Source organism: Sinohyriopsis cumingii, unplaced genomic scaffold, assembly GCF_028554795.1.
Source record: "Sinohyriopsis cumingii isolate HCF-2022 unplaced genomic scaffold, ASM2855479v2 utg000488l, whole genome shotgun sequence".
Taxonomy (NCBI): Eukaryota; Metazoa; Mollusca; class Bivalvia; order Unionida; family Unionidae; genus Sinohyriopsis; species Sinohyriopsis cumingii.
In genome coordinates, this window is record NW_028315905.1 from 376,797 (window position 1) to 390,390 (window position 13,594).

General features: G+C 33.5%; 1 protein-coding gene across 1 annotated transcript in view; it reads right to left on the reverse strand.

Annotated features, from left to right (window-relative positions):
• Nucleotides 1-815: 815 nt before the first annotated feature.
• LOC149773985 (low-density lipoprotein receptor-related protein 2-like) overlaps nucleotides 816-13,594 on the reverse strand; it is a 57,049-nt gene continuing 44,270 nt past the window's right edge. The window contains exons 14-19 of the mRNA XM_089945933.1: nucleotides 11,973-12,100; nucleotides 10,181-10,340; nucleotides 8,125-8,237; nucleotides 7,440-7,565; nucleotides 6,707-7,289; nucleotides 816-4,158 (exon numbers count right to left, since the gene is read on the reverse strand). Of these exons, the coding sequence (XP_089802059.1) occupies nucleotides 4,017-4,158; nucleotides 6,707-7,289; nucleotides 7,440-7,565; nucleotides 8,125-8,237; nucleotides 10,181-10,340; nucleotides 11,973-12,100 (1,252 nt within the window). The 3' untranslated portion in view covers nucleotides 816-4,016. The remainder of the gene's footprint in view (nucleotides 4,159-6,706; nucleotides 7,290-7,439; nucleotides 7,566-8,124; nucleotides 8,238-10,180; nucleotides 10,341-11,972; nucleotides 12,101-13,594) is intronic.

The window sequence follows — 13,594 nt, forward strand, 5'->3', positions numbered from 1 at the left end:
ATAGTATTATGAATGATTAGAGTTTAAGGTGTAAGGCCAGCTAAAACCGTGATTTGGCAATAGCCATAATCGATGAATTGGTATCACTCCGCAATGCTACTGAAAAACATAAATGATAGAGAATTTTAAAGACAAATATGCTAAATCAATTAAGCATTAGCTAGCTTGCTAGATAGATACATCTTGAATTTGAAATTATAATACAAAGTCGCGATTTAAGCGTAGCTTTTAATTCATAGCAAAGTTGTTTGACTCACACACATACACGCTGAAAAAAGCCTCAAAACGGGAGAAACAAAGGACACAGCTATTGAGGAACGCTCTAAAGGATTTGCTTCGATTTGAGATTTTTTTATGATTACGTTATTTACACACTATTATTGAAGAACGTCCGTTTAGCATGCGATATGAAGGTCAACGTTTCAGCAATGTCCTCTTTAGATTCAAATAATTTTTCTTCAGATCTTCAGGAAATTATATAATGATCATTGGTCACTTTATGCAGTCATTGACAATCAATGTGCCACAATTGTGTGTGTTATGTAATGATTTAGATGACAGGAAATTGACATGTTTATTTTTAGTCATATTTTTAATAACTATATATGAAGAGGAATTATATTTTAATTAAATTTGATGCTCTGTAGACCGTGAAGACCAGAACCGCTCAAGGAACTCTCTCCACTTTTATTGCGGTGTGTCTGTGTCCATTAAACAATTTACGTAATGTCTACATATCTTAGCTGTTCACGGATGAGGTATTTGATGTACATTTAAACCTCAACAATTATTATCAAAGGAAAACAACAATGGAATTTTATATGCGTAGTAATAATATAAATAATTTTATTTCTTATCCTCTAGCAAATAAAATGATTTTATTATTCAAAATATGCAAAACAATCAGCGTTTATCGAAAACGAACACACGAATTTAAAGTTAAACTAGATCCAATTCAGACAGAATATTGACACCTTTCAATGAAAATGAAATAACAGACTGGTCAGAACAAACTCTAGAATATTAAACAAGTTATTTGCATATTTGCAATTATAAGAACATACAGTTATGACAGGAATACACTTGTATTTGGATATGTCCAATCAAAAATAGACATACTAATTATATTAGGTAATGTTGTTTGATATACATAAATCATTCATTATGAAAAGCTAAGTCTAATCGTTTGTCCTAAAGAAATGTGTAATAAATACAAAAATTTTACATGGGAACGTTAAAAAATTCAGTTACGTTTCATACAACATGTAGATGTATGTTTACTGATTTGGTGATTATTAAATTGTAACCTAAAACATACAAAGTAATGGTGAATTTCCCTTTTCGTAAAGGTTTCATTTTTATGCATTGAGTTTGTAAAAGTTATGGGCTACTACAAAGGGTTCGTTTTGAGACTTACTTGACGTTTGGGGCATATTCAGTTGTCATTTTTTTTACAGTTCTTATAGTTATTGGCTGGTACTTGAGACTTACTTGACGTTTGGGGCATATTCAGTTGTCATTTTACCTTTCTTGTAGTTATTGGCTGGTACCAAGTTTAGTTTCTTGTATCGTCACTCTGAAAGTTATGGTCGTGCACAAATTTTTTGTGTCATGGCTTTATTGAAGTTTTGGACAAGTACAATATTTTGTGCCTTGCTTTTCTTGAAGGTTTGGGCTGGTACAAGGTTGCCTTTTATGTCTTGCATTTCAAGAAAACATGGGCTTGTACAGATGTTTCTTTATGCATCTGTCCTTTTTGTAAGTTATGACTGTTACAATGGATTATTTCTTGCCTTTCCTGAAGTTATGGGCTGGTACAAAGTTAGTTTGTCTTGAATTCATGTAATTATGGCTTGTACAATGTTTTCATTTTGTGTCTTGCCTTTATTGCAGTTTTAGGTTTGGGTCTTACCTTCCTTGAAAGCTTTGGGCATGCACATAGTTTTCTTTTTTCTTGTTTTGCCTTTCATGAATGTATGGGATGGTACAACATTTACTTTCTTGGGTTGCCTTTAATGAATGTATGGGATGGTACAAAATTTACTTTCTTGGGTTGCCTTTAATGAATGTATGGGATGGTACAAAATTTACTTTCTTGGGTTGCCTTTCATGAATGTATGGGATGGTACAAAATTTACTTTCTTGGGTTGCCTTTAATGAATGTATGGGATGGTACAAAATTTACTTTCTTGGGTTGCCTTTAATGAATGTATGGGATGGTACAAAATTTACTTTCTTGGGTTGCCTTTCATGAATGTATGGGATGGTACAAAATTTACTTTCTTGGGTTGCCTTTAATGAATGTATGGGATGGTACAAAATTTACTTTCTTGGGTTGCCTTTCATGAATGTATGGGATGGTACAAAATTTACTTTCTTGAGTTGCCTTTAATGAATGTATGGGATGGTACAAAATTTACTTTCTTGGGTTACCTTTAATGAATGTATGGGATGGTACAAAATTTACTTTCTTGGGTTGCCTTTCGTGAATGTATGGGATGGTACAAAATTTACTTTCTTGGGTTGCCTTTCATGAATGTATGGGATGGTACAAAATTTCTTTTCTTTTCTTGTGCTTTGTTTTTCTAGGTTTTATGGGCTGGTACAAGGTTTTATTTATTGCTTTTATTGCATGTTTGGGCTCGTTCAAATTATGTGTGTTTCGGCAATATAAAATTTGTATTAGTCTTATGATCAGCAGAACCATGCATATGAATGAAGTCCCTTATTCTCAAAAGACTGAAGCAACTTTACATTAGCGTGCTATTTATACAACCGCAACTAAATTGGGTATTAAAAATTATTCAAATGTGAACAAAATTTTTTTATACCTAAACAGTTGCAAGATTTCCAGAAAAATATAAATTTGCTCGATGACTCCATTGCACCTTACTACACTATTTTACCTTCGCATCATTATCGTAGAAAAGAAATATACACAAGATATCCTATGGATTGTTTTTCTTTTGAATCGACGTATATAATTTTATTTGTTATTGACCTCTCCCAAACGCTGCTGCTTTGTTTTGTCTTACAAATAACTTAGTTCATATTGTTGATTGTTTTATATAGCCTGAATTATTATAGAAGTTTGGGAAATAGATGAAGTAGACTAAACGTAGAACATTTGTATTGTGCACACAGAACAAATAGTCTTGTCTACATTCTTGTGCAGATCAGACTTGAAAGCAAATGTTAGACATGAGGATGCGTTATACGTGTAAAACAAAATCTGCTGACTTTGCATCATTCTTTTCTAATATTGAAGACAAACTGCTGTAAATCATCAGCAATAGAAGTTTTAGTGATGAAAGTTTTTTTTTATTATAGATTTTTAACTGGGTGACTTGGTCAATAAGACTTTTAATGGATTCTTATGTTAAAGATGGAAATTATGTATCTGAACTTATAGATGAATAATGACCCGAATGTTGAGCGGAATAAATGACTTGTGCTATTGATAAAATTAACAATCATGCGCAGTTAATTAAGTTAATTAATATTGTTCATATTGAAACAGTTGGAGCTCATAATTTTCTTCATAATTAATTTTGAACGTTTCAAACAGAAATGGCTTCTTATGTACATTTTCATCTTTACAATCAATCCATCACTAGACCACGCCTTGTTTAGTGGCAGGGGATGATTGTTCAGAGTCAAATCTGATGTTTTGTTGTCCACACATAACATTGGATTACCCGTCATCCGCTCGTGGGTAATTTGTCTCAATCCTTCTGTCGGTCTTGGCAACATGGTTTGCTTACTCAGTAGTTGTAATATATTATAGTTATTTCCCGAATTTCAAATCTGGATTATACAAAATAAGACTCGACCATTCGGAATATATGTTTCTTGTGAGTGAGCTTTCGAAATTAATTGTTTTCGTAAGGGTTCTGTAATTTTGATTGTCGGAATATACAGTGTATTGATGTCTGTATCCTGTTGTGGATCCTTGCAGTTAGTATTCTTTTGATCAAAAGTGTGACGCAGAACTGCGTCGATCATTTTGAAGACGTCTAAGCATCATGCTCCGAGAAAATGAGTCTACGGTCAGAATCGGTGGCTTCTATTCTATTGGATGGTATTTCGGCATTGTGCAAAGCAATGTGCTCATCGGAACAACTGCTACCTTGTGAACGTTCTTGTTTCAAACATTTTCTGAAAATTTTAATACATCAGAATCATTAACTGCATTTATCTGAGGAAGATTATTATACCTAAAGTAATAGCATATGGTAATAACAGATGCAGAAATACCAGCATGTCACAATCAAGGTACTAAACTACATGAATGACGACCGTATTGAGGTTTGCCAGTCTTTGATGAAGTAAAGATAAACATGTCTCTGAATTTAAGAGTTAAGACAAGACATGCGTGTCTCTGGAACTTAGAGGCAAATAGAGATCTTGTCTTTGGCTTTTAGAGTTAAGTAAAGACATGAGTTTTTCTGACTCTTATAGCTGAGTACAACAGGTATGTCTCTTGCCCGTGGAGATAAGCTGAGACAAGCAGAGGACTTAGCGTGATGATTCATTTGAAATAAAATTAATAAAATGACCTCGGTCAAACTTACCGATCGAAAAATGTAATAGATTGTCTTCTTAATTATCACATGCACAAAAGCTTATTAAATTTTCAACAAAAACGCAACATTGTAATGAAATGAATTTTCAATATATTTTAGTGCTTTGAACAATACTCATTTCCATTCATAAGATCATGATAATGTCATTTGTATAAGTTGTTATTGCACAAATTAAATAACTTTGATATGTTTGTAAATCTCAGTCGCACATTAATCATATGACAACCGGTTGAATTATTTAGTAATGTTCATAATATTGAGTTTCAAGAAAGATTAAACTTGAAAGATTTTTCTCACAATGACGTTATATGTAAAGGCTTAACATTTTCTGCAAATAATTGTAAATAAACCACGTTTTTCTTTCGATTCCAGGTTACCGCAAATTTTTTGTATTCCTAGTTAGAATTATTATCATGGTTATGCGTCTGCAATAAACAAGGTTGTGTACTATAAGTAAAGTTGCCATTATATCTTATTTCAGCCTGAAAGTTTGCCTCAGCAAATCAGTTTTCATCCTACTCAGTCATCTAGTATGCAAACAGGGATATTTGAAACATAGACAAACACTCCCCTAATGCTACCATATATGGATATGTAAAATACAGAAAAATATGTATATTGCTCAGAACAGACACATTACAAAATGTATACCCCATTTTTCACAACTGTTAGATTTGAACATTTCTGTAAGAATAAATTTCATAGTATAAAGTTAGTATCTAAATAAATATTGACCTGAATTTTGATTACTTGACGTAAAGACTAGTGACTTGCGACTCTTTAACAACAATTATTCAAAGACATGACGTTCAATTAAGAGGTCACAATACTATCTTACTGTATTATATTAAGATGGTCTGTTACAAACGAATATTTTTAATGTACATATCATTCCAATGGACAGCTACGGATCAAAGAATGTCTTCAACATGCAGCCAGTAAAAATTCAATTCTTTTGTTAAATGACTTATTTCTTACGAAACTGATATTATAAAATAATTTGCACTGAAATTTGGTTCAATTACCAGATATTAATCAAATCTCATTTCGCTGAATTTCTAGAAGCGGGAGAGCTGATTTCTTCATTTATTTGCTGCATTAATCTATTACGTAGAATGAAAATGATAAATCCAAATATATTTAATCACCAGTTTCATACACAGATACAAATTGTAAAGAAAATCTAAATTCCGTTTATATTGACATGTGCAGTCCAGATAATGAACAACTTATAACCAATAATCAGTATGTGATTATTCCAATGAACGAGATTTAAAGCTTATAATAGCTACACCTCTCGCTCGTGTGTCCTAAATTTAGATCCTGTGACAAAGGTTACATACTATATTTATGCCACAAACGGTAAACACCGGACAGCACGTTATTGGTAACTTCTGAGCAATAGGGACTGCAACAGAGCAAGGTCAGAATGCCAATTCAGTGGTGAATAATATTTCCAATGATATGTTCTGGCAAGTTTTCTTTGATAGATACAAATAGCAAAGAGAATTCATTATGAACAATTATTTTTGGTTAATAGTTTGATCTAAAATTAAAAATGAAAGGTTATATTTTCTTTCTATTGTACGTAATCATTTGCATTTTTAAGATCATTCCCATTATAAACACCAGACACACTATAAAGACTATATTGACAATATCTGACACCAATATTGCATTTCTAATATCATATAATGATACAAATGATAAACAATATGGCAACACACGCTGACATTTCTCCGATGGTCCCAATCGCGATAGAGTAATGCATGAAAGTTTTAAAAGAATTCTCAGTCAATTAAAATAATCTATCAAAATGTAACATATATGTATGCAAACCCGGCCCCTCCCCCTCAAACCCCGCTCCAAAGAAAACCAAAATGCAAATAAAAGTAGAATAAAAACAAAACAAACAATATAAATAAAAAGAGTTACAACAAACAAAGAAACGTGGTTTTTGTGGTAGCTATTTGTGTGGTGTATGCTTTTCTTTTAATGTTTGATTGCCTTCGAACACAGTAGTGAAAATTTCACAGAGTTATTAAATAAATGCATTTCTATCATCTGTGCTTAATGTACTCTTATGTATATTATACATATTTCAGTCTATTATTCAATACCTTTTACGGATGCACCAGATGATGAGGAAAGTCATGACAGTTAGCACAACTATCCCTGCCAAACTGCCCATTGCGATTAAAATTTGCGTCTGATTATTGTTGCCTTTTGTCGCATTCTGATTCGCATAAATGTCTCGTTTTGAAGAGGTGATAAGGCTGCTTGACAGCATGCTTTCTGTTCTCGCTTGATCTGTTGTAGTCTTGGTTTGTCTGGTAGTGGAAAATGTGACAAACATGTTAGGTGAAGACATTGTGCTGGTATTGGTAAGTAAAGACAGTGTGGTACTGCTGGTCGGTGACGACATTATGGTGATAGTGGTAGGTAAGGACAATTTGGTAATACTGGTAGGTAAAGACATTGTGGTGGTACTGGTAGGTGAATCACTTCTGATTGTGCTGATGGCTGAAAACGTCGTGGTTGATGTCGACTTCGTGGTAATACTGGTAGATGTCGACTTTGTGGTAATATTGGAATTAGACAATGAGGTTGTACCGGAAGGTGAAGATGTCTTAGCAGTACTGGTAGTCGAAGCAGCTGTGCTAGTTGTCACACTTGCGGTAGAGGAGACCTTTGCTTGTGCAACTGCAATACACAATTGCATTATACATTAGCAAGCAACACACTGTAAAGAAAACGGTTAATAAGCAAATGACAACAGGAACGTAAACAAGAATAACTAAAACTCAAAGAAATGTTTAAATTGAATTAAAAAAATATATTTGATTTCCTCACCATTAGAACACGTTTTTCCATCTTTACTCATCGAAACCCCGTCTTCGCATGAACAATTCCTACCATACATGGTTGGAAGGCAAAATGTGCTACAGTTACCATTGTCTAGCAAACAGAGTGCATTTCCTGCATAAAACGAGAAAATAAATAAAATAAATTCAACTATTAAAGTTTTACATTCTAGTAATTTTAGAAACAAACAAAAAAAAAAACAACAAATAGAAAAGACCATTGATCTCACTTTATTTGTGTGAACCAGCTCTCGCAGATATAGTAATTGCTTTTAGCTAAGACTTTACCATGGGAATGCATATCAAAATGTGAAGAACACAGATCCCATGACCGATGAGGAATAGTCATATATATCATGAGCAAAACAGAAAATCTAAGCATCGGCACTAACTTCTTTCCTTTAACTAAACAAGGAACAGTGCACCTCGGAGAAAGTACGCTTAAAAAAGATCTTGGTATAGAAACTGAGAAGTTCACAGTATCCTAATCCTTATAATCAGTGCTATTAATCAAAAAGGAAGATTAGACATAAACTAACTGATCATTGATTTATGTATATATGATTATAATAATACTAAATGAATCTGATGGGCACACCCATTTTCAAAAGTAAAAGAAGATGGAGTTAAATATTTTGTGGCTGACGTTTCTTATTTATTAGGCAAAAACATACTCGGTTGACTATCCGCTGTATAGATTTCCAAAGCATCTAAGCGACCGAATTCTGGATTTTCAAACAAATGCACAGTTTGATTCGGCTGAGGCAGCACCAGCTTTGTTATGTACCTGTAAACATATATTGGTAATTAACGAATGAACATATACGTGTTTAATATTTTAATATAAAATCTATAATATAAATTACTTTCAAAGCGAATAAAACATTTGGCCAGATATGTTTCCCTTATCAACGAATATCTTATGAAATCTTTTCAGTGCTCGCTTCACTACGCATTATTTGTGTTTGTCACCGTGTCATATGTGATTCCTTATCTAGCAGAGCCATCTGCAGGCAGTATCTAACGCATATGTGTCAAACTTGATACCGTATAATCATTTTATGGTATTATAATAACTGAAACCATGTGGCAACCTGTCCACCTTTGCTTTTCGTATTGCAGCCATATTATTCTACATAGGAGACCACGAACGCTGATTCTCCAGTAGAGTGGATGCACATGGAGAAAAAAAACCTCAACGATAAAAATGTGATCGTTTCTGGTTATATTTGTAACTCTACGTGTCTAATTCCTCTACCGCCAGTGATGCTTATTGTTACTTAATGTCTTTGTTTTCAATTGCAAATTCTTTCCGAACTCATCATCAATCAACATTATTGTTAGGAATGTTCGTCACATTTTAGAATGCATAATATACTTCTCACACTTTAAAAATATATATGACGAAGTCTGTGATTAAAACTATTCCTCTATTGCCAAGTAGGTGATTAGCCAAACTTTATCGGTTTCATCGCATAACACTCATCATTACATTTACCTGTGTAATATACTCGATATCGATTTGACTGACAATACAGAACGGACAAAGATCTTATTTGGCATGATGCTATGACATGCTTAGATTTTGTATTTGATGTCATGTTATTAGAGGATCTTGAATTATTGTCCATTTCAAGTACGGTCCTGAAAACATTTAAATAAGGTCTGCATCCAGCGATATATGGCAATATATTAATTAAAGTTGTTTAACTCGATTCAAGGATAGAACATTGTTTTACGGGTGCCATTGCACTTATTAAATAATCTAACATAAGGATCTCATTTTGTTACAAAATCAAACGGTAAGAAACAAACAAACAAAAGTCCCTCTCCCAAAAATACCAATAACATCCCCAAAGAAAAGCCAAAACAAAACAACAAACCAAGACATAGTCTCCGGAAATAACTCTGAAAACCCTTCGGGAATTTCAGAAATTAGGCCATTTATTGAAATGAAGTCCTGAAGACATTGTAACGTTAATGGATATTATCAGGTCATTTAATCAAACTTTTACTACATATATTTTGTATCCATAATAACACCCTATTTATATCTTAACATGTCTTTAAAACATCAATCACTCGTGGCAATATAGCTTAGGACACAGATTGAAATTATTAAGTAAAATTATATATTCTTGAACAGAATGCAATATCGTGTTACATAATTACAGTTCACTTGAAACGGAGCAATGATGAGTCAGAATTATTCCTGAAAACTACGTAATTAATTCTAATGCTTTTCCGACCAAGGTTCAATTGAATAAGTACGATGGTGCATATTTATTCCGTCATTGTTGCTTAAGCATGTCCTTTTCAGAGTGGATTGGTTTTCATCGTCATGATTATCCAAAATATTTTCTAATCTTTCTTTCTGAAATAAATTTAATAACAAGATGCAAATTACACATAAATGGCATGCACATAGAACTCCAAGATTTACAATGGTGGCATAAATACAGTACCCCAAGATTTAGAAAAGCGACATAAACACAGAAGTCTAAGATTTACAAAAGTGACATACACACAGAACTCCAAGATTTACAAATGTCGCATAGACACAGCACTCCAAGATTTACAAAACTGACATACAGTACTCAAAGATTTACTGAGATGCCAATCTTACTGATTTCTATTTTCTCAACACTGTTGAACAGATTTACAATGGTGGATATCATGCCTTTTTTAATCAAGAACAAAATGTTCATCTTTACAAGTTTGTGCACTTACTGTCTATTCCATGCGGTATAATAAAGGCTTCCAGATTTCTCAAATGCAATGTCCATAAGATGAGCACCCGAATCAATGAATATTAACTTTCTGTTGCTTCCATCTAGTTTAGAAGATTCAATTCTGTCAGTATAACCATCGGACCAGTATAACCTTCCACCTGTAATAAGTCTGGTAAAACTATACTTTACTGTTGAAGATTTAAAAATATAAGCTTTAATACTAAATTTATATTCAACAATTTTCATGCTGCTCTTCCATCCAACAAGACAATACATGTGAAATGTTTGCTTCATTGATAAATGTTTAGCCAGTTCATGATGTTTAAGGTCCACTAACATTGCCATTGATCTTTACATTTTTTAATTCAATTTTAAAAGCAATGCTGCTTTCTCTGTAAGTTCATGCAAAGTCTTTGTACGTTCGTTGTATCCAGTACTTTCTATAGGCTAGGTGTTATTGAAACCTGCTTGACTTGGGTGTCTCCGCCTTGTAAACTACAACGATAAGAAATACGTAAATCTACCAGTGAGCGAAGCTTTCTGGATCTTTGTGTAATGACTGATGTCGCTTAATGTCATTGGGACGTGGCCTAGGTAAAGTAAGTGTTGCTAAGTTGCAAGAAATATTTCTTCATAATGTCACTGAATTAAGAACTATTGACCCTACGATATGAATATAGTTCAATAGAAAAATTGTTGCTTTAATTGTTGCAATTTTGAATAATCCAATTGTTTGTCAGCTCATAGGTTTTACATGTTCAATATCAAAGATAAATGTCCATAGATAATCGATCAACTAAGTGCCAACATAATTCTAATAAGCTGTTTCAAATGGCCAATAATGTTCTTAATTCAGAAACAATTTGTGAAGGAGAATTATTGAAGATTAAATATACAGACCAAAACGAAGAAAGACTGAGGAACACACACGTAACTTTTGAAATGTATACCTCTTATGAAGGGAAAACATGATGCTAAAACAAGAGAAATAAAATTCGGAATGAATGCGTCTTTGCTAACTAAGTACTACGGGACATTATCGTTTCTTCAAGCTTTCGCTGCGTACTTTTATGACGACGAGGCACGATAACATCAAACTGAGCGTACTTTGGAGAAACACGCATGCAAAGGATGTATCTATCCAAGTATATAACGGCTCAAGCTCTTGAAAATTATGTTGCAGTCCTAAGACTGGTTTGGACCTTGTGTCATCTAAACGTTTGTAAACTGTCTCCATGCATTTACACATGAGCGTTTTGGCTGGATTCTTCATTATTCTCTTGTCAAAGATCAAACACCAATCAAAAAAAATGGAAGAAGAATCAGATTTTACATTATCGGGTCAGATGCATTTTATTATGAAGTCGGGTTTATTGCATCAATCAACATTGCAACATAATCAAATAAATAATCCGTACTACGGAAAATATGTCCGTTCTGCACTAAACAAAACATTCGTATCGAATTTAATCTAAACCGAGCATGAAGTGGTTATCCCTGTGTACCGTAATTTTCAGGTGACGTTTTTAGCGTGATAGTATCCACCTAAGGGAGGTAATCCACATTTTCTCTTAAATTTACAACGAGACAAGAAACTGTTTCTTATGGGAATAAAAATGGTAGGAAGTTAGAAAATAATAATTAGGAATATGATCCATGACCGAGACAATAATCTGTGTGTGTGTGTGTGTGTGTGTGTGTGTGAGAGAGAGAGAGAGAGAGAGAGAGAGAGAGAGAGAGAAGTAATGACGCATATAACAAAAATAACATTCATAACGTGGTACATTTACCCGAATAATCGATCGTAAGCCCATTCGGCCATATGACACCAGTGGTAATAAGATTACTTCTGTTCCGGCCATTCATTTCAGCCCTTCCAATGTGTGGATTAGACCCATGATCAGTCCAGAACATTAGGCTAATGATAGAAAACATAACGTTAAGTTCAAACGTTAAGAATATCTTGCTTTGCTTAGAAAAGTTTGTGATTCCGTTCCTGATACTGAAAACCTCAGTAAACTGCTGGTTTGTTCTGACAAGTCAGACGGAATTCGAAGCACAGTCTGCACTTATGGCTACAGTAATCCAACAAATTAAATAAAATGTATTTTGATTTATGTCAATCTCGGATTTGACTTTACCTTCTACTACGTGCCTAAATAGCAACTCACATTATGTCTTAATATACCAAGTTGTATTAATTTAAACAGTTAAATAATAATACGAGTAAATTATTGATTTATATTCTTTTGACTTATACACTAATGTATGTCCTGCGGCTGCATTAGTTTCTAAATGAAATAGGCCATATTGTGTTTAATTGTAGACATTAAAACATACATGCCTACACATATCTATTTTGAAATAAACAATGCGAAACATAGACTTTTAAGGTTTTCCCAGCAGTTACAAATTCAGGCAGGTGACAATTTACACATTATTCCCTTTTTATATTCCTTAAAATGTTGAATTTCTGATACAAAATCATTTTAGCGTGGAAAAATTAATCATGTTTACATAAGGACATATAAGACACATATATTTCCTCAGTGGGAGAGAATATAGTTGGTGGTCTGATGTCGCCATTGTAGCGGTACCACTTTTATCGCTGATGCATTTCAATATCTCACTATGTAATAATTTTCAGCACACAAGCGAGCTGTTAATGATTGTAACTATTTCAAGAAAAAGCTTAGCTTGATTTTCTAAAAATCTAAATTGTATAGCATATTTGTTCATGAAAACGTTGAGAAAATAAGACAGATATCTGATAACAGAAAAACATTTAACTCTCCTCCTGATTATACGCAGAGAGAGAGAGAGAGAGAGAGAGAGAGCTAACGTCTTATGCAACACTAGAAAGGGTGAAAAGACGGTACGGTAGGCAAACAATGCGGTATGGTACGAAAAAAGGACGGTAGTAGTAGGAAGACCGTTTAGAATTATACGGAATTTTTGGCCGACCTTTCTGCACTTTATTACTTGTATCATGCGTGAAAGGGAACGCTAAGTGCCTTTCTGTTGGATGCACTAGAACATATTTAGAGGCTTCATAGGATGGGTTTTAAAAATGCAACTATATGCTAAATGAGCTCAAGCGACTACCATTTGGTACGACAGGCATGCAATTTTAGGCTGCCCCATTAAACGCTGGTTCACTAACCTGAAACGGTATGAAATGCTTCGGAAACGAATAGATGATTCTTGAACGATTAATATTAGTAGGGCTCAGAAACCTAAAAGAGAGTCTTCACACTATTGAAACAAAGGCATGGAAACAGTGTAGCAAGAAAATCTTCCACGAATATGGTTGCAGAAGACTTGAAAAGTACTAATAATTCTTAAAATTATATCGAGTTTTAAATGCAGCTTGAATGGAATTAAAAGATAGAGCACTATATATTTAGGGGAC